The sequence below is a fragment of the Castor canadensis genome, chromosome 17 (genome assembly GCF_047511655.1).
Source record: "Castor canadensis chromosome 17, mCasCan1.hap1v2, whole genome shotgun sequence".
NCBI classification, from domain to species: Eukaryota; Metazoa; Chordata; class Mammalia; order Rodentia; family Castoridae; genus Castor; species Castor canadensis.
Genome location: NC_133402.1, coordinates 39,484,950 through 39,512,481, shown reverse-complemented (window position 1 = coordinate 39,512,481; position 27,532 = coordinate 39,484,950). Strand labels below are relative to the sequence as shown.

The following is a 27,532-nucleotide window of genomic DNA, read 5'->3' as shown; positions in this document are numbered from 1 at the left end:
AACAAATCATTTAACAGCCTTTTTTTTAAATAATAAAATGTTGAATATCATGCGTAACCTACACTGAAATCATGCACAATACTATACTGAAAGGGAAAAACAAACCAGAATAGTTGTATGGGTATGCTTTCCCACTAGCACTAATTTAAAAAAACATAAGCCAACCATAGAAAGTTGGGAATTGTCTGTGTATACATAGTGGAATATTATTCAGCTTTTTCATTTTGGCACTGGGGTTTTAACTCAGGGCCTCACTCTTGCTAAGCAGGCACACTACCATTCTGCCAGCCCAATAATGCACTTTATTTTTAATTTATTTATTTATTGTTTTTGGTGGTACTGAGGTTTGAACTCCAGGCATCACATTTGCTAAAGGCACTCTACTACTTGAGCAACTCCATCAGCCCTTTTTTAGCTTTAAAAAGAAGATACTGCCATTTTTGAGAACATGGATAAACCCAGAGGACATTATGCTAAGTGAACTAAGCCAGACACAGGGAAAAAAATACTGCATGATTGCACTTATATTTAAAATCTAAAAAGGTTAAAAACTAGAAACAGAGAGTAGAACCTTGGTGGTTACCAAGGATGGAGAGTGAGAGAAGGGAAGAGGGAGCTAGTCAAATATACTCAGTTATAGTTATGCAGGATGAAGAAATCTAAAGATATAATAAAACAACATGATGACTCTAGGTAATAATATAATATATTGCATACTGGAAATTTTCCAAGAGACCAGATTTGAAGTACTCTTGAAATATTGGAAATAAAAAGGTAACTAGTGAGAAGATGGATATATTAATTTCCTTGGCTTCAGTAGTCATTTCACTATGTATACATATATCAAAACATCATGCTGTACACAAAATATCAAATTTTTGAGGTTTGTTTACAGCAACAGATTTAATATCTATCAACTAAGTCTGCATTAAACACTCCACCATGCTAATAATCCATGAAACAGCCATGGACAATATGTAAAGAAGTGGACATGAATGTACTCCAATAAAACTTTATTTATAAAAACAGGCAGTGCTGGACTTGATCTATGGGCTATGGATTGCTGATCCTGTTCTACAATATTTGGCTATTGGGTTTTTCATTCCCTTCAGGCCAGAGGAGAAAAAACAAAACAATGAATCCAACTTAAGTTGCATTTCCCTCTGAGCCAGAGGGACCTTTAGGGACATGTGATTCAGGAATGGCAGTTTAGTGACTTCTCCTAGCTGAGAATGACCTCAACCAAGAAGTCATCTAGGTGCTCAGGCCTTGGGGTACCCATTTCTATTACCTAATTCTGCATTAGAAAATCTTCCCTCCTGACATAACAGGAAGGAGGAATCTCAAATTCCAGCTGTGATGTGTAGAGGAAGACTAGTTTTTTTAACTTGGTGATATTACTTTAAAATCTGTGATTATTGACATGGATTGCTATGGCAGTGAAGTCCCAGGTTGAGTACTAAAGGGACCCAACTAGGAGACTTGCTAAAATGAGCATGACATATCTTCATGGGCAATATGACTTCACAGAGAGTCTCTGCCTCTACAGTGTGTCATCCTGCATGGATTATAGGTGTGATACTTCTTAACTGGTGTTCCTCCCATAGTTTCACATAAGTTTGTAGATGCACTAGCCATGTATCATTTATGTCTGTAGCCATCATGAACTGGCACAGTTCAAAAAAGCTTTTTGTATAACTACCATGACCTGAGAATAAGAGTTTTCTTCCTCCCAATTCTGTTTCTTTCCCTACAACCCAACATTGCCTTTTGTATGTCAGATTATCAGAAGGTAGGGTGGTCCCAGGAAATCAGTTCCACTTCAGTCTGTGCCCAAATGGAGGAAAGAAAAGGCTCACTGCCTGGCATTTATAATTAGGTTATACAGACATTGTTTCTTTCTTTTTCTGTGTCATCTAGCTTTTCATCTCAAGGCTAAATACCTGAGAGAAACAACTTCAGGGTGGAGGAATTTATTTTGGCTCATAGTTTCATAGGTTTTAGTCCATGGTCACTTGGTTCCACTGATTCTGGGCTTTTGTGAGGCAAGGGAGAACAACATGGCTGGGAGCACATGGTGGAATGAAGCAGTTATCTCATGGTTGACAGGAGGCAGAGCAAGAGAACAAGGGACCAGGGACAAGATGTATCCCTCAAAGGCATGCCCCCTGTGACCTACTTCCTACAACTAAGCCCCACCTCCTAGTTTCAACCACCTTCCAATAATGCCATCAAATTATGAATCCATCAAAGGATTAACCCATTGATTAGGTCAAAGCCCTTATGACCTAACTGCTTCTCATAAGTCTGTCAGTTGGCAAGGGATCCTTTAACATATGAGCCTTTAGGGGAGGTACTTTCTAAAGAATACACAAGAACACTTTCTGAAGAATATCACATCCTCAAGAATAAATACAAGACAAATATTTTATAAAAATCAAAGCTGTGAAATTCTTTCTATCTCAATGTCTGTACAAATTGTTCTCTTTTTTGTAAACACAGCAGGGAAGTGATCTCTGTTAATCTTCCTCTAAACACAAACACAGTGCCAATTTTTTTTTCATGCCCCTGTGGAAACCCTGCAAGTGATAAGTTTTGTCTTGGCATCCTTTGGTTTACTACATGACTCTGCAGTTTGTAAAACTGTCCTCCTTCCCTTTCTAAAGTCAGCCTTTAGATGGTCCAGCTCAACTACTATGATAATTGAGTGAGACCTAATTGCTCAGAAAGGCTACGAGCTAGAAACTGCTATTGTTTAGTAAAGTGTCCCTCAAAGGCACATGTATTAAAGGCTTGGTCCCCAGCCCCTGACACTATTGGGAGATGGTGATGTAAGGTCTAGGGAGGAAGTCAGGTCATTCGGGGTGTGTCCTTCCAGGGGATATTGGGAGCCTAGCCCCACCCTTTTTTTGTTCCCAGACTTGAGGTGAATGGGCCTTCTCATTTCACAGTCTCACCATGCTACCACAGGCCCAAAGAAAGAGGGCTATTCAGTCATGGACTGAAAATCACAAAACTGTGAGCCCAAATAGACTTTTTTTCTTTCTAAGATGATTTATCTCACATATTTGTTATGTGACAGAAAGTTGACTAATAGAAATTTAATACCCCAAATCACATGTTAATGGTACTTAGAGGTGGTGCCTGTCAGAGATAATTAGGATTAGAAGACGTCATGAGAGTGGGAGCCTCCATGATGGCATCAGTGGCTTTATAAGAGGTCTGAGCTGGTATACTTTCTCTGTCTCACCATATGAAGCCCTTCTCTATGTTATGACACAGCAGGATCCTGACCAGATGCCAGTGCCATCCTCTTGGACTTTCTAGCTTCTAGAATCATGAGAAAAATAAACTTCTGTTCTTTATAAAATTACCCAGTCTCAAGTATTTTGTTATAGCAATACAAAACAGACCAAAACAGGGGCACTGGTCCACCTGGGATCAACAGATCACTGCCTTTCTGAGATTAGCCTGAGACTGAATGACCTTTTATGGGTGCACATTTCATGTCACTCTACAAACTAAAACTTTTAATATCAACCATAACTTTCTTCTAGGGACCTTCTCCTCCCAAAGCTGGAAATTCTCCTCCATGATTTTTATCCTAGAATCTGTAGTTCTATATTTCATTTTAAAAAGTCACTATTTCAATCATGAGAAGAGACAAGGAAACAAAACAAAAAACTCCCAAAACAAAAAAGCCCAAACCAACCAATAAATTCAAATGAAGGAGCTAGTGCTGTCAGAGAGAAGGAGAATGTATGCTGGCTGTGTTTCTAAAAGATATGGGTGGGCAATGAACATCCCCTAAATACAGACCCAGGTAAACTGAAAATAGCATGTGCTTTGTATTTGATTTCCTAAATCACCTCAGAAGACAAGAAAAGTGGGGCTAATGTTTCTTCCTTAGCCACAGACATGTTCCCTCAGCTATTTACATGCCTTCCAACCCCCACTTGTTTCCAGACAAAGTTTTCAGTGAGACAAGACAATGCAGGAGAAAACTGGGTCAGCTTGAAAAGTTTTGGAGAAAATATCACTGTTTTCTTCTAAAATGAGTTTCAGAAAAGTGCAAAAACAGTTTTCCTATAAATCATAAAGATATAAACCATTACACTAGAAAAGAAACTTTGCTAATTCAAGAGGTCACTTCAGGGTAAAGCCCAGACTTTGATAGGTAGGACTCCCTTCTCCTTTGCCCTTGAATTAACCATGGAGAGAAGGCTGAGATGTAGAGACATGACCAGACTTCTCCTCTGGTCAGTGAGAAGGTTGAGCTACTTACTTTTGCTTTTCCCAAAGAGACTTGAAACTAGATGATTTTCACACGTGTTCTACCATACTCCCCTTTTTGAAGGGCATTTGTCCAGAAGCAGATGCCTGTTAAAGCAGGGATGGAAGGTGGGAACCTTCTTTTCTAAATGCCCTCTTCTCAGCTGGGCCACACGGCTACCTGACCACAAGCATGCAATTTGGAATCCCCCAGATCAGAATGTCTTGGGACTCTTTGCAGTACTAACCCTTCAGCTTTCCATTCCTTCTGTAGAGATGTTATATGTGATAGTAAAATTAAACTTGGATCTGTAAATAATGGCATTTTAAATCTTCTAGGCACTTGAACCAGGAAGGTATCACCTAATGTCCAGGCTGTGCAAACAGTGGGCCTTCATTGGCATGGAGGTATGTTACTACACACACAGGCACTGAGTGGCCTGGGGTGGTGAGGAACCAAGGCTGACAATTTCCAGCACAATGGAGATCTAAAGTTTATGCTTTCAACACAGATAAAAATTAATATTTGAGTAAAATAGCTTGCTTTTCACTTGAAACATGACAAGATGGGGGTTCTCAACAAAACCAATGTTTTATTTTCACCAGCTATATTTCTTCCATCTTTTTTTTTTTTTGAAAAGTAGATTCACATGCACATACATAGTATGGTATAAGTTACTGTGAGTCACACACCACACTCTCTGATCAGGAAGGAATTTCCAGAGGGATCCCAGAGCCCATTTCTTTAAGTTATAAAGCTTTGTTGAATCTTCCAGGAAAGATGATGCCCAACCTTTGCAGAATTACCTAGACTGTGTTCCTTCAGAAGGGCTTTCAACTGAGATACATTTATGAAACATCCATTATATGCTGGGTATTGGTATCAATAGCAAAGAAGATCAAATAGATCTCTGTTCTCACTGGGTTTTATTCTAGAGAGAGAATGAAGTAAAGTGTGATAGCTGTCATGAAAGAATCAAATTGGTAGTTAAGTCAGGGTACTTTAGGTAGTCAGTGTAGTTCTCTGATAAAGTAACATTTAAAACACCTGACCATGAGGAAAGCCTGGTGAAGAGCTTAATAGAAGAGGTGTCAGCAGAGCCCAATGCCAGAAAAGGCTTGGGAAGTTTGAGGATGCCTGGAGTGCAGTATGTGGGTGGCACTGGAGAATGCTAGAGAAGCAAGGGCCCCATTGTACAGAGGTTAATGGACTTTATCAAGAAGAAAGTTATGGAGAGGGTTATGCAGTGACATAGGTGTTATACACAGTCTAGGTAATAAGTGAGGTAGCCTGATTTGGGGGAATGAGGTGCAGGGGGTATGGAACAAAGAAGGAGGATTCATTTACCATTTGTGTACATTTGAGCTTGTGGCAATATAGCTGGCTCTACAGCTCCTGAAGTGAACCTAGTTCTTAATTGTTCTTTACCTAAAACTGAGCCAACATCTGGGAGACACCTGGAGAAATCATGGAGGAATATCATTAAATTATCGTCTTTTTAAATCATAATCAGGAAAAGGAAAATAAGCAAGAACTGGTCTCCCAGAAATTTTCTCAGGCTCCTAGACAATGTTTCCAATCTAAGAACAGTATTTCTCTCTTATTTAAACTTCAACCAAAGAGTTACATTGTTAAAAAAATAATAGTTTCCCCCCATACACACTACCACACACCTCCCAAATTGAGTCCTTCTCTCAAGGGGAAACCATTATTACCAGTGTCTGTTTATGTTTATTTTGATGATTATTTCCATATCTCTAGAAAACATGCTGTCAAAACTACTCCTTGGTTTACCAGATTTAGACATTATCTTACTGAATTCCTGTCATAATAGATAAGAATTTATATCACACATGTCTTCTTCCTTCTTCCCCTTCCTAATTTTGACAGGTAATTCACTACTTTTGGAGCTGCCACTACAGTGGTTCTCAAACTTTAGCTGAATTAGAATAACTGGTCAGCCTGTTAAACATAGATTGCTGGTGAGCTCTGTAATCTTAAGTAATAATAGCTATTTTGGTTTCATCACATTTTGCAACATCTCACCTTACCAATTTAAAAGATTAAGATGTTAAGAGAACTTGTGTCATTCTTTGTTTACCTCTATTCAGTAAAATTTAATGGCATGTATATTGTATACAATTGCCAAAGCACTAATTTTGTCTTGATGGTAGACTAAAAACCAATAAAGTGTGTGTGTGCATTAGCACAATTATTACCTAGTTATTACATTAGTTATTATATTAATTAGTTATTATGGTTAATGACAATTTTTGACAGTAGAGCCAAGGCATCTGTCATCATTATGAATCTTCCTCCATGCAGGCAATATCAAAGTCTGGGTATATTTGACTTCCACTGAAGGGACAATGTTCTACTATCAAGGTCCTTTTCTTACCTGCACTCTATTACTCACTCAAAATCCCACATTTTTCTTAGTTTTATATTTGTACTCTGGCATACTGACCATATTTCTATTTTCCAGGACTTTTGGTTGCCTAATAAAGGCATAGAAGAAAAATATTCAAAATACACATATTCTGAATATTTGCCACTTTGTCATTTTGCCTATTGCTTGGCTCCATTCTTCTGGAAGTTCACTGATTCCCTTTTCTAAACTGAATCAACTGTTGGACTTGCTGTAGAGCTGTCATCCTGGGATTTCTTGTCATTAGATTTGTTGGCGTTCCAGAGCCTCTGTGCTCCATGCCTTGCTGCTTGTCACCTTGTTTTGTTGGCGTACACTTCAGATAGTGTCCTTGGAAGGATTACTAGGGAGGTAAACTTTCCAGGTCTTTGCTTGTTTGAAAAGTGACTGTAGTTTACATCACACTTGACTGTTAGATTAAAAATAAAATCCTAGTTCTGAACTCACTTCCCCTTGGAGCTTTGAAGCCATTTATTTCATCATCTAATCTTACTAACAGTCAAACAGATTAATCTAATCTAATCTTACTAACAAATCAAACAGGTTAATCTAATCTAATCTTACTGTCAAACGGATTAATCAGTCTGACTCTCAGATTGTTGTTAGCTGATAGAGACTCCCCATTATCTCCATGCTGCATTCTCTGACCTGGAAACATTTAGAAATTTCCTTCAGTCTTGGGAGAAGTGACAGTTCAAAGTGATAGGTATATAATAATTCAGGTTCATCTTGCTTGCAAGTTGGTAGGCCTCTTAAATTAAAAAACTTTGGGAAATCTTATTCTATTATTTCTTTTATAATTTCTCTTTTAGTTTGTCTTTTTACTTCTGGTATTATTACTGGGATATAGAACCTTGTAGATGTATCCTTAAGCTTTCTTTTACTATTTGCCTCTTAATGGGTTATTTCTTACCATTATCTTTAATCCTTTCACCTAATATTTGGCTCTGTAATCACAATTTTAATTTTCTGGAACACTTTCCTTGTTCTCTGATTCTCCTCTTTCTTTGAAAAGAAATAGAATCCTTTCCACATAATATTGAATTAAATATATTTTCAAGTTTTTTGTTTACTATATAGAATTTCTTTTTAAAAATTTTTATTATCTGAAGCTGGGTGTGGTAGCAAAAACCTCTAATCCCAGCACTTAGAAGGCTGAGACAAGAGTATCTCATGTTGAAGACCAGCCTGGGCTAAATCGTGAGACCCTGTCTCAAAAAACAAATAGCAAATCAAAAATTTATAATCTCTTTTGTTACCTGAATAACACTTCCTTCTAAGTCAGTTATGTTTATTTAGATTTATATTGGTCTTTCTTTTCATGTACCACATTTCCTCCAATTTTAGTTTTCCTTGGCTGTCCACTCATATTTAATGATAAAGTAAAAGAGATGGAAGCGTTTGGCTAGATGACAAGAGGAAAGCTAGCTCTTATGTTGAGGACTTCAAATACCAGAAGAAAGGCTTTCCTCTGGGGAACTAGCTTATGTAATTTATCTAACCAGCTCAAACTATTTATTCAGCTCTTCAGGGAACAAGTGAGTAGAATGCCTGGCTGCTTGCTAATCAGCATGCCTGCAATGTGCAGAGGTGGGAACAGGGATGGACAACAACTCCACATATCAAACCTTCACTGAACACTCTAGCAGACCCCATTTTCAGTCTCACTCCTCACTCTTGCCATCTCTGTAACTCCTGCCTGGCTAGGGTTTAGCTTCTCTGTCAAATAGACGAGTACCCAGCCTCTCTATGTATGGTTCAAGTTCATTCACCAACACTCTTCCATCTTCTTCACTCACTCCAGAAAAACAGGCTCTCTTGTTAGCTAATGCCTGCTTCCCCCATTGCAATGGCGTCTCAGGAGGTGAAAATATAAACATTTGTGTTTGGTCAGCCATCTTGAACCTGAAGTGACCAAGAACATCATTTTGATACTAACCTGTTCCAGCTTGAATCAGGCTGTTTGATCTAAAGATGTTAGTAAAGATTATAATATGCTGTTCATTAAATAATGTCCACTTCTGTGCCCCTGATGAACTTGTAAGAATGACAGTTGGGTTCACTGTGGAAGGTCTTCCCAGAGCTAGCAAGATGTGGAACAGAGTAAGCAACTCACACCCTAGGTCAGTTCAGTAGTACAACCACAGAGGACTCTGAAATAAGTTCTGATACCCCAAGTGACATCTTCTATTACACAATATGGGTATGTTTTTCTGGCCAGCAAGCTTTCACTTTAGAAAGTGGAGTAATTGTAGGCATGGGGATTCATTATGTACAAATTATCTGAATACTATGATTTATTGGGTCCCCAGTCTGATTTCTCATTTCACTGCCAGGGGAGGACATTAATTTCTAATTCTCCACACAGAATCATCTTATCTCCCTCTCCTCTTCTCCTTGCCTTCTTCATACTTCACCCTAAGGTCAGGTCTTCTCCAGGCACTTGTGCTTTCAAAGAAGCCCATGTTTTAAATCTAAAGTATCATCACAAAAGGCAGTAGTCCCAGGTTTGGGTATATGCACACAGTGAGCACTGACAACTGTGGGCCCTTCCCAGCTGATGGCTCCACTTGCATCCTTTGGGAAGACAATGCTCGCCTTTCACACCCCACAGCCAGCCAATGGCTGAATAATATGGAGCATGAAAGGCCAGCCTCTGTGCCTTAAGTAGAGGTCAATTCTCTGGTATCGTTTATGCTCCTGGGTCTCCCAGCTAAGTATCAGCAGAAACCACATTCTTGCTCAGCCCCTTGTCCTTCTTTTACAGGGTTTCCCAAGAGCACAGCCCTATTAGACCGTGTATTCTCAAATCCCCATCTCAGGTTCTACTACTTGAAACCTGACCCAAGACAATATGGGAGATACTCTGGGAGAAAATGAAGACGTCTTGGTTAAAAAAAAAATCTCATCACTTACTTAAATGGACATTTCAAAACTCAAACACTTCCCCTGTGGCTCTGTTTAAAACTTTAATCTGCAAGGCATGGGTCACTGATCTGCTATGATTCTCTCTGTTTAGGGCAGTCTGAAGAACTATGGATGGTGGGGTCAGCAGGTGGTCCCACAGCTCTGTTGCTCCCCTCCCCATGGGTCTGGTTTAGTCAAAAATAAGATTTTTCTGATCTTCCCCAGGGTCTTGGATCTGTACTTATTTGGAATTTTAGGGAAAGATTTAAAATAGACTTGGGATCTCAGATTCCTTGCAGATTTCCTGCCTGGTAATCAGTGTGGTACATCTCAGATGACTTAAGACAGACAGGCCACTCTGCTGCACAGTCAGCTCACATGCACTCTCCTGCCCTGTATGTCCTGCACCCAGTATTACTCCAAAGCTCCTCTATACAGCAGCATGTCTCAGAATCCAAGAAGTATGTCCCAGGACAGGGCCCCCACCTATACTTGCCACCATGCTCTGGCTTGTAGGGACACTTAGCTCTTGCTTCTTCATTACACTATTTCCCTACCAATAAAATACTTTCTGAGCACCTACTGTGTGCCAATCTAAGCTCTGGTAACAGTCAGGAACAGGCAACAAGTTTGAGAGCCAAGTGGTCAGTTCCCGATCCTATAGGGATTGCAGTTTTCTAACAACGTGAGAAAGGTCTGGATGTGCTTGTATCTCCTGATAGTCAGAAACAATCAGATAATCTATCTCATCATTTTACAATCAGGAAAGGAAGGCTGAGAAAGGGGGATATGCACTAGCTATTATTTCTGTCATGTGCACCTGTACATTGTGTCCCAGTTGTGAGTTTTTGGGTTCTGACCTGATTCTTCTGAGCAATCTTTTGTCCCTTCTTCCAGCGCAGCACTGGTGTCAGAGTCGGCAACTCCCGCTCCTCCTCACCAGTTACATGTGCACCAAGGCTGTAGGCAGCTTCAAACACGATGGGGCTGATGACGTCTCGTACCCTTTGCTGTAAAAACAAACACACAGGATATTAACCATAAGGCTGCCCTTATGCCCTAGTCACAGCTGACAAAGACCTTCCACGTGGCTTGCTTCAGGTGATCCCATCATCCTTGCTCTCATCCTTTAGATGATGGAAGCCAGGCTGGAACAGTTCATCAGCTTGTTCCATTAACAGCTTATCACTGTGAATGGGTGGAGTTTTTCTATTCTACCTTTCATGGAACTAAATCATATTCTCCTGAGTATATGGAAGACATTACTTTTCTAATCTTCCAAACTTCTTAGAAGCCAGCTGGTGACTGGGAGACCATCTGCACTCACTGGTAGCTCTCTGCTTCCAGAACATGTTGATGATCAAAGCTCCTTTGCACTGACATTATGGATTTTGTGTTAGGGCACAGGACCTAAGGACACTGAGGGGTCCCCCCAGGGTTAGTCATTAGTGGAGCCGGGGATGAAAGTATGACTTCTGGCTTTGTGCTCTGTCCTCTGGAGCCTAAGGACTTCAAGACCCAAGGAAATGTAGACTGATAATCACAGTGAGAAAAGAGGGGAAGGGAAGAGAGCACACACTCTCTTATAAGATGCTAGATCTGTGCGAGATGTTCTAGAGAAACAAACAACACAGCCTTGTGACCTGGGGAAATGAATAGGAAGTATAAGGATAAGCAACCCAGGGCACATGGCTGTTAAGGATCTTGAGTTGCATCTGTCCAATCATGGAGTTCTTGGCCTTTCTACACAGTGTCACTGCCTCACAGGTGAGCGTTAGAGGCAGGGGTAAAACTGGTCAGTAGTCCTGCATATGGGGACAGCATGCTCTATGGGGGTAGGCTGCCCCAGCAGAAAAAGTCTGAGAAGCAACAAATGAAAGCACCAATAACCAAATCTCCTCTGCTCTGCCTCAGCCATGGGGAGACAGGGGTAGTGGCAGGGGGAAGTGAGAGTGGCATGCTGAGCAGAGATGATAGGCAGGCCTCAGTGGCCAACCTCACAGCCTGGGCAAACAGACAAGGAGTTCACACTACTCTCTGTTGAAGTCTGGAGGATTTAGGAACAGAGACCCTTTGTATTTAAGTGGTAGAACATTCTAAAGATCCCAGGAGGCACCCAGAACATAATCTTCTCCCAACTCTCTCAGATAACCAGTTCCTTTCCCCAGAATGAGTCATGCCTGCCCTTTGGGGTACCTGGGTGTTCACGTAGTGTACATAGGGAAGTAGCAGCTTAGCTCATCTTACACTGCACCCTCTTCCTTAAGGTGTCTTCAGTCCTGTCTTTGTAAATGACATGCAGCATGTCACCACAGGGATGCCCTTACTTAACTATGTTTGGGCTCAAAGCCCCTTAAAATGAAGGAGAAGCAGCTTGTCAACTTACCCACAAACTATGCATTCTTTAGAAGGGTGCTATGAACCTCAGTTCCCTGTGAGTGGAGTAAAGAGTCTATGGTTAAATATGTGTGTACTGGGGCCTGGGGGAACAGACAGAAACACACACCTCAAGCTGAAGGGGATTTTATTTGCTTTTGTTTGTTGATTCTGTTTTACTTTAGTTGCCTCTGAAAAGGGGATGTGGCCCCAGATTCATTAACTCTTAGAACTGTGCTTTCTCAGAGCTGAGCAAAACACACTCAGGGAAGCTGCAGGGCAGGTTAGAAAGCTACAACAATAGCCCAGGAGAGGAGCTGGTGGGCTGAGAGGCACAGGATGGGAGGCAACTGTGGCAGTGCTCACAACTGCTAAGCTGTGGGGAGGGAGGACAGGGCAAAGGAGCATAGATGCCTATGACTAGCAGATAATTTATATATTTTTTTCAGCATTCATGTGGGAATAGTTTCAACTATTCAGCATAAACAAAATACAGGAACTCTCCAGGGGAGTAATGGAAGAACGTTTTATAAACTGTTTCCAGAAAGTCCTTTAGAACTCAAACTTTAGGAACAGAGATTTAAGACATGTGACCTTCCAGGAACAAGGCACATGCTGGGGATCCAGATCCTTCTGCCAGCTGACTCTGCTAACCAGAGTTTAGTGATGGTTGGTGGTATGGAGAATGATGAACGAATGAATGCAATCTGGACATGTTCACAAAATAAATTCTTTGTGTTTCTTTAAGTCTGACTATTTTAAGGTTTTGCATTAAAAACCCTTCATGTCAAAATAAGTCACCGATGACACTGATTCTGGGGCAGGTGAAGATGAGAGTGGAGGTGACAGTGACTTCCCATTTCTTGGCTGCCAGATACATTGCATGGACTGGGCTAAGCTCTTCACAGACATTGTCTCTCCTGCTCTTCACAATACTGAGGTGGGAGATTATTGCCCCACTTTACAGAGCTCAGACAGACCGCCTTCTATCCCAAAACTAATAATGCAGTGCAGCCAGGCTTCTTCAGAGCCAGGGACAAAAATTCTTCCTTTGTTGTCCATAAAATAGTATTTAAAAATCATTCTAACCACACTAGATTCTGGCATCACCCTAAAAAAATTGCTTGTTTACTTAACAGTATATATCTCAAAGGGGAAGAGAAACATCCCACACATTAGGATGAAGGTGAATGAGTGACAGATAACTAGGAAAGAGGGTCATTTCTCAGTGCGTAGCTACCCAGGCTGTAACTGCTGTGAAGAAAACCTGGGTTTCACTGCATCTGATTTGGATGACTAATGAATTTTGACATCTAGGAGGGTATGTGGTGCTCTCTGGCAATGATTACATGAACCTGCTTTAATTAAGGAGCTTGCAAAGCAGCTTCTTATTACATGTCTCAGTAGCTCATGGCAGACAGGAACTCAAACCACACTGAGCAGTGAGCTGAGGCAGAGGGTACAGCGATTAGAAACAGGCTGACCCCATCAAAAAGACAGTCTTTCCCAACCTTCCATACTGTGCTTGTTTTTGTGGAGCTGCAGAGGGAAAGTAGCAGTGCCATTTAGTGGTTTCCTTGTCATTTTTGGAAGTACAGTTTCCTTCTATTCAGTGAAACAGTTAAGTGGAGGAACTCCTCAGGATAGAGGCCTAGGGCTCTGGCATAGACCAGAGTTCCTGAAATTTTACTACTTAAAAAAAGCACTACAAACAGAAACTTCTAAAGCTGAACATACTCTATTCTGACCGACTGGAAGGCCAGAATCTACCTTTCTGATTAAAACCTACAAGAGTCTCCTGCTTTGAAAATTGAAGGAGCTCCCACTCTCCCCAGAGAATACCCAGACTGACAGCAGAATTAGCAGTGGCTGAGGTTTTAAGGGAACCTAACATATGTTCCATTTGGAATTTATTGGGTGCTTACTTCATGCCAGGCCACAAGGAGACGGACATGAAAGACCATCAGGGAATTATTAGTCTCTGGGGAAAAAGCAAGTGATGACAGTGCAGTACAACATGCATGAGACAGAGGATGCTTTGGGGACAAAAAGCAAAGACCCCTGATCCACACAGGGCTGGCAGGCTTCCCAGAGGAGGTCCTCGGGATTACAATGGTCAGACAGCAGAGGGAGACACAGCAGTGTGCAGAGGGCATGGGGTGTCTGCTGGGTGGCACATGACTCCCAGAGGCAGGAAAGTCAGGCTGTGGGCAGGAGCTGGGGAGAGAAGGTTCATGCAGAAGTCAGATCCAGGTGCCCTTGCATTATTCTAAAAGCAATAAAGAACTGGGAGAAAGTTAAGAATATTCTAGAAAGATCTCTCTTTAGTTGTAGTATGGAAATAGACTGATGAAATAAGACTGGGGAGAAGAGGTTGGGATGGAATTAAGGAGAAAGACAATGAGGGTCTGTACAGGACATGGAAGTGGGATGGAAAGAAGGGGACCATCTACCTGCCCAAAGGGTGATAACATCAAGGTGACTCTGTCCCACCGCTCACTCTGACTCTAAGTAAGTTAGACCTGAGCACTGGAGTACCTGCTATCCAGCCAGATGACTTAGGAACCTACCCCACAGCTGCTTTTCCCAGTAAAAAATGAAGGGTTTTTTATACTCTCTCTTCAACAAAATTAGAGATAAGGGCAAAATAGTTTCTGCCTGGTAGCAAGGGGGTAGGGAGAGGGAGGGGGCAGGGGGAAGGGGGGAGAAATGACCCAAACATTGTATGCACATATGAATAAAAAAAAAATGAAGGGTTTTCCTCTTCCTGAGCTCACCAGCAGCAACAGTGGCAAATTAAATGAAAACAGGAAGGGTTGGCCTCACTTTAAATTTTCAAATGACACAGAAGGTCAGCAAATAAGCAGTTAGGATTCAGTCAGATACATGCTTTAGGGAAAATCCTCAAAGTGTTTTTTAAAGAGGCCTCAGTATTTTTTGTTTTCCAAACACATGATCTTTCTGCCCACTCCATCCTGTTCTCTCTCATGATTTCTCAGCACCCAAACATCCTTCTGCCTTATGGTGACCTTGTAGACACTCCTGGAAAACCCCTGGAAATCTCCAAAAACAGATGCTATTTCCTCCATCTCTACGGTCATAATACAGTTGGTGCACTGCTCAACGATCTTTCCCACAGAAGAGTCACATACAATGGTAGTCCCAACAGACTATATTGCCTAGGGACATCATAACCATCTTAGCCTGTGTAGGTATACGGGCTATATGGTGTTCACAGGTGATGAAAACTGCTTAACAATGTATATCTCAGACAGATCCTCCTCATTAAGTGATGCTTGACTTTAACTAGAATGGCACTTAAAACATTATTGGCTGTTTTAAAATTCTCATAAGCTTGAAGATTCCTATAAAAGTAAACAGAAGGTTTTGCATTTCCAGTAACAGACTAATTTACTAAAAGCCTATCCTCCCAGTGACAACTAGAAAAGCTGAACACATAAACATGCACACATACACACACACACACACACACACACACACATACACACACACCTATTTACAAGTGTCAAGGAACTACCAAGACAGCTAGGACTTCATGGTCTAGAGTCCCAAAGAGAAGGACAGAGGACAGGTGACCCCTGTCACTTATTAGCACTTTTCTCTTGACGTTTCCAGATTTGTAAGCAGCGTGGGATGAGAGGCTATGAAACTCAACACAAAGTGGTGGTTAAAATGTCAAGTTTTTGAGTTTCTGGCAGTCTTAGGAACCTGTGGAAACAAACCTTGGAGCTCAGGGCTAGTAAGTCAGCCAGAACTCAACAGGTCAAGGTTCCAAAGAGAAAGAAGCATTTTGAGGTGACATGATATTGATCACACATTTATATTCCCACATTTACAGCAACATGGGACTGTGAAACTCAGAAACCAAGCAAAAGACAGAGGTTAAAATGCCGGTACCAGAGTCTATAATTAACTGGAGACTGGACACAGCAGAGAGATGACTTTTGATCCATAAGGTAAATAACAGGAAATATCCAGATCAAAGCATGTAGAAGAAAAAGGATAGAAAATTCAGAAATGAATCTAAGAGACCTACAGGGCACAATGAAAGTGTATAATAATATAATACACCACACATAATGACTACTGTAGGTGAACATAGGTGGTGGCTATTTCTATCTTTGCTTTATTTTAAAGATAACTTTGATAAGAAAATCTGTAAAAGCTTTCTTATTCTAAATGAATCCTTATTGTAGGCCACGCATAAAGTAAGAAACTATTTCCCATTTTACAGGAATATAAACTGAGGCCAAGTGTGGTTTCATTTGTAGTTCTATTAGAAATTAGAAAGAAAACAGGCAAAATTAAAACCAAGAGTGAATTCTAGAAACAATTTTAAACAAGACTTTATGAAAAACAGCACTAAATATAACTGTCTTTTAAGACAGGATTTATGCCAGGAAAAGAAGAAACACATTTATCTTAGGATGAGTTCAGTTGTAAACCTTGACTAGACAGTCAGAGATCCAAAAACAGTTGATTCAAAGAACTCTAGAAATCCTGTCACAACAACAGGAAATAAAGGGTGAGCAAATCAGGGTATCTTGTTTCTGAAAGTTTCTCAATGAGATTAGAGGTTTTAATTATGGCTACATATTGCTTTATCTGCAATATATTACATTAATGGATGATATTGTTAGTCTGATGTGAATGGATCCTTTGGCAAGCATTAATGCTCAGGAAGGGCAAGAAAAGCATCAGTACTCTCCAGTTAACATATCTGCATAAACTATCCTATTTGTCTATGAAAATTACACACTCTACTAATGCTTTTTCCTCTTGAAACATAAAACATCCAGCTGGATATTTGGAAAAGGTTTGCTTCTTTGTTAGTGTTTGTGGGGAGGAAAAGGTCATAACTAGTTGTGGCAATGGATCTCAGCTCTAGCACAAACTCCCATGTCTCCTGGACAGTACCTGAGCACACTTCTGTCTGAAAGGATGGAATGCAATAGTTGCCAGGACTTAGCATTCAAGGTAGAGTTAAGTATGACAGTGTGTGGGGTGGGAAGTGGTGGAAATGTGAGGGACAGACATTTTGCTTGACCCTTCAGAAGAAGTTGCCTTTTGCCAACACTTGGTTGATGTGTGTGTCGTGCCTCACATCACCATATGAAGCACAGAGAAGAGAGGAGGCAAGGAGAGATGTGAAGAAAAAATAGTGATGCAGATGGGAAAGTGTCCATACAAGAACTGTAGAAATCTGAGGAAGGAGAAATTATTTCTGATCCAGAGTGGGTAAGAGTGAGAATGTCATGAATCCTTGAAAAGGAGGTGGTCATGGAACAAAAACCACATGATCAGAAGTCTGATAAAGGAAATGGAATGGGGATCATTGTATCAGTTAGTGAAGACAAAATGGAGGTCTAACAGACAACTCCAGTTTGAGGAACAGGACAACAATGACAAGATAGAAAGCAAGGATTTCAATACCAGCTGGTCTTTGGTCTGAGAGAGTCCCAGATCCATGTCTTAGAAGGTTTTTGATCTTGGTCACTTCACTTACTCTCTTTTAACCTGTTTCTCAGAAGTAAGATGGATTGACAGAATCAGTTTCTGGTGATTGTTGAGAAAACGAGATACTGTAAATGTGGAGCACCTTGGAGAGCTCCTGATGCTCCAGAAAGTGAGCTATAGCACCCAAATCACCACCATCTGAGAAGGACATGAAGCGCAAGGAGATGGCAGACACAGAGGGAAAGCAGGCTAGACCCAGCCTTAGGTTTTCAGTAACCAGGGGAAAGAGCTGGCCCTTCATTCTGTGGCAATGATGACTTCTGTAATGTTTAAGGGGCAGCTTTAAGAAAGAACTCCAGAGGCAGTCTGAAGGACTAACTGGAGGTTTGGAAAAAGATGAAGATGGGCTCTTTGCAGGGTTTGTGCACTCCAACTGCTCCCCCACCCCCAGCCACATGCTGGCTGATACCAGTGTGCCTCTTCTGCAGGGAACTGTCCTTGGTCAGATAAGGCGCGTCACCTAGAGTTTACATTCTCAACTTCTTCCCATTGGCCCAGCTCAGAGCAAGGACTAAATGCCGCAAAGTGGAAGAATCTGGTGCAATTTATGCTCCAGAATGCCTATGGGATCAGGTCTGAAGTTCTTCTCTAACTGAGAGAACAGATGTTCTTGTTCAGCTTCTCTTGCCCCACCTTGCTTTCCTGGTTCTCCTTGAGGAGTACACACTCAATAAAGTATGTGAAATTCAATCCCTCTCTCAGGCTTTGCTTCTAGGGAGTCTGACCTCAGATGTAATTTAGTGTTACAAAAAACCGTAGCAGCAGAAATACATACACGTACACATACAATAGACGGATAGATACATAGACAGATAGATAAGATATGGAATGTTGGAGAGACAGAGGCCCAGCTTATTCAACATCTAACCCTAAACTGGCATAGTCAGGGGGAATCCTCCATTGGCCACCTGAGAAATGTATAATGTAGAGATGGCGAAATCAGAAGAAGCCAAAGAAGAAAAGAGACTCACCAGGACCAGAGCTAGTTTCACTGTGCACCTTTAGACTTTGAGAGAGATCAAGAATGCAGCAGGTATCAGAGAAGGAAGCTGTAGCCAGGTAGTCTTTGAACCAAAGAGAAGAGGGATGCCTCTCTCAGTCCTATAGAGCTCTGTGAACCCCAGCTTCTTACCAGGAAAGAAATGTCACCAAGAAGAGAGTTATAATAGGTGCAAATGATCTCAAAACTGACCCCAGACTGCTCCAGTAGATGCTTGTCTGCAATGACAATCCACTGTTCAGACTCTGGCCTGCAAGACCAGCACTGAGTGTCTGATACATTGTGTGATGATTTTCCTTGTGATGTCTCTTAATGCCAAACAGAAAGATCAAAGTGGCCTAAGAAGCAGAAATCAGAGTCTCAAGGCAGCTCATTCCAGATCTTACGTCTCCATTTTTAAAGTGACAGATGTTAAGAGATTCCTATATAAAAGAGGCCAAAGCGCCATACTAATTGGTGTACCCATCCCTTACCTGCCCACGGGCACTGCCATGAGCCCACAGGGAGGAAGGGCAGAGAGAGCAGGCCCTCTGGACTCCTACTGCCTTCTCAGAAGGACTGCCCCTGGGTGACAGAAGCCTTCTGCAGAGAAGTCTCTGACATTCCCTGTGATAAGCAGAATTCTAAAATGACCCCATTAACCCATTCTCTTATATAAGCACTTCTGCTTGAGTACAGGAAGGACTAGACATTGGTGGATGTCACCCCTGTGATTACATTGTATGGCAAAAGTGGAAGGAGTCTGCAGATGTAATTAAATTGCTGAATCAGTTAGAGTGAGTGAATCCAATGTAAGGTGATATGGGTGGTCCTGCTCAGGTGGCCCCATAGACTGGAAGCAGCAGAGAAAGTTTCCTGTTGACCCTGAAGAAGCAATGCACCATGGGATTCACAGCATCAAAGAACTGAATTCCACCAACAATAATGCACCATGGAAGAAGACCCCAGCCTCAGAAAAGATGGTCAGCCCCTTATTGCAGCATAATGAGACCTGCATGGGACCCAGCTAGGCAGTGCCCAGACTTCTGATCACAGGAGCTCTGAGGTAACAAAAGGATGTTATTTTAAGATGTTAAATTAAGTGTATCTTTTTTTTTTTAATGCAACATGGAAAACTAACACATGCCCTACTCTCCTGCCTGGGGATTCAGAGAGATAATAGCCTATCCCCCTCATGACTGGATAGGGTAAGTTCTACTTTAGAGTTCTCCCATGGGATCAGACTGAGCTTATACTTCACAGCCTTACTCAACTTTCTCCCTGCCCCACTCTGTTTCTCTTACTTATGACAACACTCCCTCAATAAATCTCTGGATGAAATTCCCATCTCAGATTCTACCTCTGGGGAGTAGAATGCAAAATACCATATAATAAATTTCATACTGAATGTGCTGGTTTAAATGTCCTAAAGAGGCAGGAAAGTCTGGATAAAGTGCTAGGGTGACCAAAAGTTCAGCTCTGACTGGAATATAAGCAGGTCTCCATCAATACTAGGGAGAAAAGAAGTACATGCAGGTTATCTTTTTGACTGCTATTCTCCCTTGCTTTCAACTTGCAGTTTTACTTTGCCCTTCTTTATTTATTCTCAAACTGAACAGATATGGATCTCTAAAAATAAGTTTTAGGGATCAGGTGGTAGATGAAAGATACAATCAGACCCAGGCTTCTCTCTCTCTCTCTCTTTTTAAAAGTTGCTCACAAAGCACCTTTGTCTGGTGTGTTTGAGGCAATCAGATTTACAGAAGATTTACAGAAGGCCAAGCTTAGAAAGAAAAAGGTTGGCACTTGGACTAGGCTCCTTAATGCTGAAGAGTTGATCTACTACTACATGTAGCATAAATGACAGAACAGACCATTTTATTCTGTTACTGCCAATCAAAATTATATCTTAAAGAAGAGGTAATTAATCTACAAGAGAATTCAGGGGTCCTGTGAATTCAGATGGAGAAAAAATTTTACATCTTTATTTTTATTAACTTATAACCAAAATTTTCTTTCATCCTAAATGTAGGCAGCAAGTCAGAGAAATATTAAGTTCTATTAATCTGTCATTAATAGAAATCGAGATATTTTCACATAACAATACTTTAAATACTGTTTATGCTCACCAGTCCTTAAGATTTCAGATCTCATTTAATGTATTAGTAAAAACGGGTAGATTACTTACTACTATATCACAAATGTAGTTTAAAAAATAATTTGATAACTGTATTTCAATGAAATTGAATTTCTTTGTAATTTTATGTATCTTTACCACATGCACTTAAACACATTCTTCTGAGAAGCAATCCATATGCATTTCCCAGCTACCAAAGGGGTCCATGCACAGAACTGGTTAAGAACTCTGCCTTAATAGTAAAGGATGATGAGAGGGACCATCATGTGGTTTCTGAAATGCTTAACAATATTCTTCAGAACCGCAGAAAGAAACATTACGTTGTTTCAGTCTTCACAGGTTGTATGAACTCCCTGGGCTCAGCAGTTAAAAATATACCACCCATTACATTTTATGACAAGTTCAGGGCCTGGGCTCAAAATCACCCCAGGACCCCTGAGGCTTTAAGAATTTGGTCCTGAATAGATGTTTCAGGCTTGTGTATAGCCACTTGGATGCTGAGAGTTAAAGGAATCCATCTGTTTCACTGTATGAATTCACAGGAGAGGAAGGGCAGAGACCAGGCCTCTGGGCTCCACACAGAGTATGCTGCTTTCACAAAGGGTTCCTGACCTTCTCAGGGCAGGCCTGCTGCTTCATGAGCCCAGAGAGGGTATCCAGAAAGCTGAGAAGCTTCCGCTAGACTGTGGTATGTGTGAAAATCCTGATCTATGACTGAAATGGAGAGTCAAACTACCGACTTCACAAGATTTCCAAGTTACTCAAACCACAGTGGGCCTCTCTGCTCAGCTAGGGGGCTAAGTGAACCAGCACAATTGCTCTGCATGACTTGCAGCTTAGCAAGTGAAGACAGCAGTTTTCCCCAACCCCAAGCTTGTAAGAAAACAAGTCATCAAAATTCCAGTTATTTCATTAAAACTTGCTCACTCTTTGGTCTATTCTGTTCTCCTCCTTGTCATTCCATTTCTACTAGTTTTAACAATGTCACCAATGGCCGCCATGCTGCTAAATCTAATGGATTTCTTTCTCTGTTCTTGTCTTTCTTGTCCCCAGAGGCATTTCTCATAGTTGCATGTCTTCTTGAAGCTCGTCTTTCCCTACCTCTCCTGTCCTCACTGTCTCTTGTACTTTAGAGATGACATGTAAACCATGAACAGCACTTCTAGGCTAACAAAAAACTTCCTTCCAACTAGACTAAAATCTTTGAGAACAAGACTACTTCACATTCATCATAGCATGCACAGTCTTTAGCACAGTGTGCAAAACAGAGTGGACACTTACCAAACATTTGCTTAGATATACAGGAACTGAAATGTACATTCATCCAACAGGAAGCCATTGGTGAATTCTGAGACCACCTTTCCTAAGAAAGGCAACTTTATTCTATAGACAGATCCTACATGTGAAGTGGATATGCACAAACATTTTGCTAAACATTCACCTGAAGGTTTTTGCTCTACCATTGCTTGCTTTCAGTGTTTATTTCTCACTCCTTTTTACTGCTTTTCTTTTCAAATCTTCCCTCCTTGTTAAACTGTGGCTGTTTAAAAAGATCTTTAAGCTCAATAAAGGCAATATTACATTTATTCCCCAAAACTTTATTAAGCTACTTAATATACTTACATTCCCATCACTACATCACTTACCAGAGATTTGAGCTTATCAGATTATGTGACATTTTAACTCAATAAAAAAGGACAGACAGGGTTGGGAAGTAGCTTGGTGGTACAGCGCTTGCCTAGCATGCGTGAGGCCCTGGGTTCGATCCCAGCACCAAAAAAGAAAAAGAAAAGACACAAAAAAAGGACAGACACTGGGCTCCTGTTTATAGGAAAATGCTAATGGCACATGGACACTCAAAGTGGGTACCTTCCATTTTGCTCCCATCAGCATTTGCAAATTCCTACCAATGTACAGGATCAAACTCTATACTTTTATAGCCTATCTAGTCTAATCTTACCATAGGTATTTTTTATCCTCTGAATTGAGAAGCTCAGGTTCAGACAAGTTAACTGTACATGTATCATTTTATGGTTTACTGATATGACCTAGGGAACTGTTAACACCATCAGAATGATCATAACATAATATTTCAAACTATCATTACATTTCTAGAATCTTTGAAAGGAAAGGATCATGCCTACTTATTTCTCTCTCTTTTATTTGGGTAAGCTTTACTTCCTTTCCCACCTGGCCACTAAATAGAAACTTTGTGTAAACTTAAGACGAAGTATGAGTTATAGTTAAACAATTTGCAAAATGAAAAAAAATCTCATCTTTCTCATGGGTAAATGTAAATGTACATTAAACAGCCTGGCCCTCAAAAATTTGAAATTGACTTTAGGAAGCATAAGTCTTTCAACCTGTCAGTCATTCTAGGCCTGTCTTTTCTTGTTCCCAAAACTTACGAACCCTGCCTGAGATCCTTTATCCTCCCAGCCCTCTACCAAGTTCAAGGTGAATCCCTGTTTCCCCTGCTCTAAGACATTTTCTCCCAAGTGCCCTTCTGTCACCTGGTAACAATCACTGTTGGTGTCACTGGCTTGAGCATTTACCTATTGTTCCAGGCCATATTTTGCAAAGTATCTCTCACACCATGTGCTGCTCTTCTGCAATGTGACCATGTCACTTCTCTAGTCAACAGGTAAAGTCTAGTCCCCTCTCCTTGACAGACTCCCAGGTTGGAGGTACCAGTCCCAGCTAAACCCAGCCTTCCAAGCCATCCCTGCCAAAGTGCCAGATGTGTGAATGAAGCTGCTTGGACACAGTCTCCAGCACTTAGCTCTTTAAGTCACCTCAGCTGAGGCCCCAACATGGAGGAACATCCATTCTCACTGTGCCCTGCCAAATTGTTCACCCACAGAATCCATGAGCATGCTAAAATGTATGTTGTTTTATATTAGCAAGTTTGGAGTAGTTTGTCATTCAGTAGTACATCACTGAAACACATATTTTGTGATACATAGTTATTTAAAAGTGCCATGGGAGATATGGACCATTTCATTCTTTAATAAATCTTCCACTGTTCCTGGTACAGAAATGTTCATGTAAGTATTAAACTACTCTCATTCAGTCATTCAACAAATATTCATTTAGACTGTACTCTGAGCAGGGCAGAGTACAGTAGGGTTTACAAAGATGAATAACATATCAGCTTGCCTCATGAGGACCTTACAATTTTTCTTTAGATGAGAGAAGACTTGTTTGCAAATAGTTCCAATCTAAACTTAAAGACACACAAAGTGGGCTGAGAGTGGTGGTGCATATCTGTAATCCCAGCTACTTCATGGTTCAAGGCCAGCCCAGGAAAGACCCCCATTTCAACCAATAAACAGATGAGTATGGTAGCACACACCTATCATCCTAGCTATATGGAAAGAATAAACAGGAGGATCATGGTGCAGGACAGCCATAAATGTTAAAATAGATTTGAAAAATAACTAAAGCAAAAGGACTGGAGGTGTGGCTCAAGAGGCAGAGCACCTGCCTTGCAAGGGCAAGGCCCTGAGCTCAAATCCTAGTACTGTCCCACCAAAGAGCCATATAAAAAGTTGTGAAAATTTGTAGGAAAATGAAACTCTTCCTTATTAAATTAAAGGACAAGTGGAATATTTAATACTAAGGTGTGTGTAAGGGAGCAGGGGTGCATGAAGCAGGTAGGTTTTACTGTGTGGGAATTTCCCTGTGAAAGACAGCCAGATGAGCCCAGAGCACATCCCATTTCACAGGAAGGACAAGGAAAGGACTAATCATGCTATTCTAGTCATTGGATAAAAAGGGTGTCACATCACTTGCTTGGGGAGATCCCACATTTGAAAGATGCCAACCTATACCTTAGTGCAGTATGACACTGAGGATAGAGGCCCTCCTGAATACAAACACCAGCCTCTGGCCAGAGTTCTAGGGTCCAGTATCTTCCTAGCCATCCCCAACCTCGGGACCAATGACACCAGACTTATCAGCAAAAAAAACCTCAAAGAAACAAAATATTGTCTTGTCTTAAAAATATTCCATATAAGAACTGGTCTTGCTTACTGCATAGAATAATATTTATGTCTTCAACCCTATGTCACAGAAAGGTGCAACCAAAAGCATTTTACTAGACTAGAAAAGTGACAAGGACAAACTCATCTAAAATGATTCACAAGTGCTGATGGCCTGCCTGGGTTTGGAGGACGAACCTGACTAAGACTGCTCTCGTGGTCTTGATGAACTGCTCAGGGTGCATGGACCAGCACTTGTGATATGATTGGATCCAAGGATGATGATGCACATGTGTTTGTTTTGTAAGTCTGCCTTGAGTGAGTCTTTTCCACTAAATCTCTCTTTGCATCAGTATGCCATATAGGCATTTTTTGTTAGCAGAAATTGCTGAATTTTTTGTTCCTGGAATAGTATTTATTTGTAATATCTTTCATCCTAACCTTTTTTGTGATTTTGTTCTATGAAAATCATTTATTCACATGTGTATACATTGCTTGGGCCACCTGTCCCCCTTGCCCTCCACCCCTTGCCCCACACTTCCAGGCAGAACTGTTCTGCCCTCTTATTCTCGAATTTTGTTGAAGAGAAAACCACACATAAGTTTTAGGTTTCCTTCCCTTTCCCTATTTCTCCCATGCATGCTCTCCCCTTAGTGTGTGACCCATGTCCAATAATATTACTGCATTTGTTTTAGGGCTATAATCTACATATGAGGGAGAACATGCGATTTTTGGCCTTCTGAGCCTGGCTAACTTCGCTTAAGATGACGTTCTCCAGTTCCATCCATTTACTTGTGAATGACAAAATTTCATTCTTCTTTGTGGTCAAATAAAATTCCATTGTGTATAAATACCACATTTTCTTAATCCATTTGTAGGTAGTGGGGCATCTTGGCTGTTTCCATAATTTGGCTATTGTGAATAGTGCTGCAATAAACATGGGTGTGCAGGTGCCTTTGGAATAAACTGAGTCACATTTCTTTGGATATATCCCTAGGAATGGTATTGCTGGATCATATAGCAGTATATAAATCATATATGGTTTAGTTTCTTAAGAAGCCTCCATATTGTTTTCCAAAGTGGTTGTACTAGCTTACATTCCCACTAGCAGTGTATGAGGGTTCCTATTTCCCCACAGCCTTGCCAACATTTGTTGTTAGTGGTGTTCTTGATAATAGCTATTTTAACAAGAGTGAGGTGGAATCTTAGTGTGGTTTTGATTTGCGTTTCCTTTATGGCCAGAGATGGTGAGCATTTTTTCATGTGTTTTTTGGCCACATCCTAACCTTTTAAGCTGGTAAATTAATAACACCATTTTCATATTTGAAAGAGAAACATACATGACTAAGGCTTTTATGATAAGTCTGTCCTCCCCAATCAAGCTACATTTGACCTAATCCTTTTATTTAAAGGATATTCTAAAAACACAGCCATGAAGAAGAGCTACACATTACCCAGGCTACCTGTTTATAAGAAATCAGATAGAACCTGGAGCATGGACAAAAATATGTTCTGGCTGCAATTTGGATAATCACCTATAATTTAAAATCCTTGCTTGGCATTCTTACACCTGGTCACTCAGGCAGAAATGAAAAGGTCTGAGGAATGACCACTAATTTGGGAGCAAACCCCCAAATTAAAGATGGTTCTTGTTTACCTCGAATTTTTAAAAGGAACCTTCAGTCCTTTCACCACAATATGTCCACCATAGTTCTTACCTCCCTGATATCACTTCAAGTTTCTGGGCAGTGATGTTCTTTCTTCAGGATTCCATGGGATCTGCACACTTCCTGCTGTGACAGGCAGCCCCAGACACTTTAACCCTTTTCTTCCCGGAGATAGTTCTATTTTAAATCTAGAGCATTCAACGGTTGGTTCAACATATGAAAATCAATAAATGTAATAAACCACATTAACGGAAGCAAAGACAAAAACCACTTGATCATCTCAATAGATGCAGAAAAAGCCTTTGATAAGATCCAACACCATTTCATGATAAAAGCTCTAAGAAAACTAGGAATAGAAGGAAAGTACCTCAACATTATAACAGCTATATATGACAAACCTACAGCCAGCATTATACTTAACGGAGAAAAACTGAAACCATTCCCTCTAAAATCAGGAACTAGACAAGAATGCCCACTATCTCCACTCCTATTCAACATAGTACTGGAATTCCTAGCCACAGCAATTAGGCAAGAAGAAGGAATAAAAGGAATACAAATAGGTAAAGAAACTGTCAAAATATCCCTATTTGCAGACGACATGATCCTATACCTTAAAGACCCAAAAATCTCTACTCAAAAGCTCCTAGACACCATCAACAGCTATAGCAAGGTAGCAGGATATAAAATCAACATAGAAAAATCATTAGCATTTTTATACACTAATAATGAACAAACTGAGAAAGAATATACAAAAACAAGACTATTTACAATAGCCTCAAACAAACAAACAAAAAAACCAAATAACTAGGTGTAAAATTAACAAAGGATGTGAATGAACTCTACAAGGGAAACTACAAACTTCTGAAGAAAGAGATTGAGGAAGACGACAGAAAGTGGAGAGATCTCCCATGCTCATGGATTGGTAGAATCAACATAGTAAAAATGGCTATACTCCCCAAAGCAATCTGCATGTTTAATGCAATTCCCATCAAAATCTCAATGACATTCATTAAAGAGATTGAAAAATCTACTGTTAAATTTATATGGAAACACAAGAGGCCACGAATAGCCAAGGCAATACTCAGTAAAAAGAACAATGCTGGAGGTATCATAATACCCAACTTCAAACTGTATTACAAAGCAATAACAATAAAAACAGCATGATACTGGCACAAAAAAAGACATGAAGACCAGTGGAACAGAATAGAGAACCCGGATATGAAGCCACACAACTATAACCAACT

The 27,532-nt window shown here is 40.6% G+C and overlaps 1 protein-coding gene across 3 annotated transcripts in view; it reads right to left on the bottom strand.

Moving 5' to 3' along the window:
- Positions 1-27,532, bottom strand: part of Itga9 (integrin subunit alpha 9) — a 332,745-nt gene that overhangs the window by 148,149 nt on the left and 157,064 nt on the right. For all 3 annotated transcript variants that reach the window (XM_074060465.1, XM_074060467.1, XM_074060466.1), the window contains one exon: positions 10,469-10,618. In XM_074060465.1, coding sequence (XP_073916566.1) covers positions 10,469-10,618 — 150 coding nt within the window. The remainder of the gene's footprint in view (positions 1-10,468; positions 10,619-27,532) is intronic.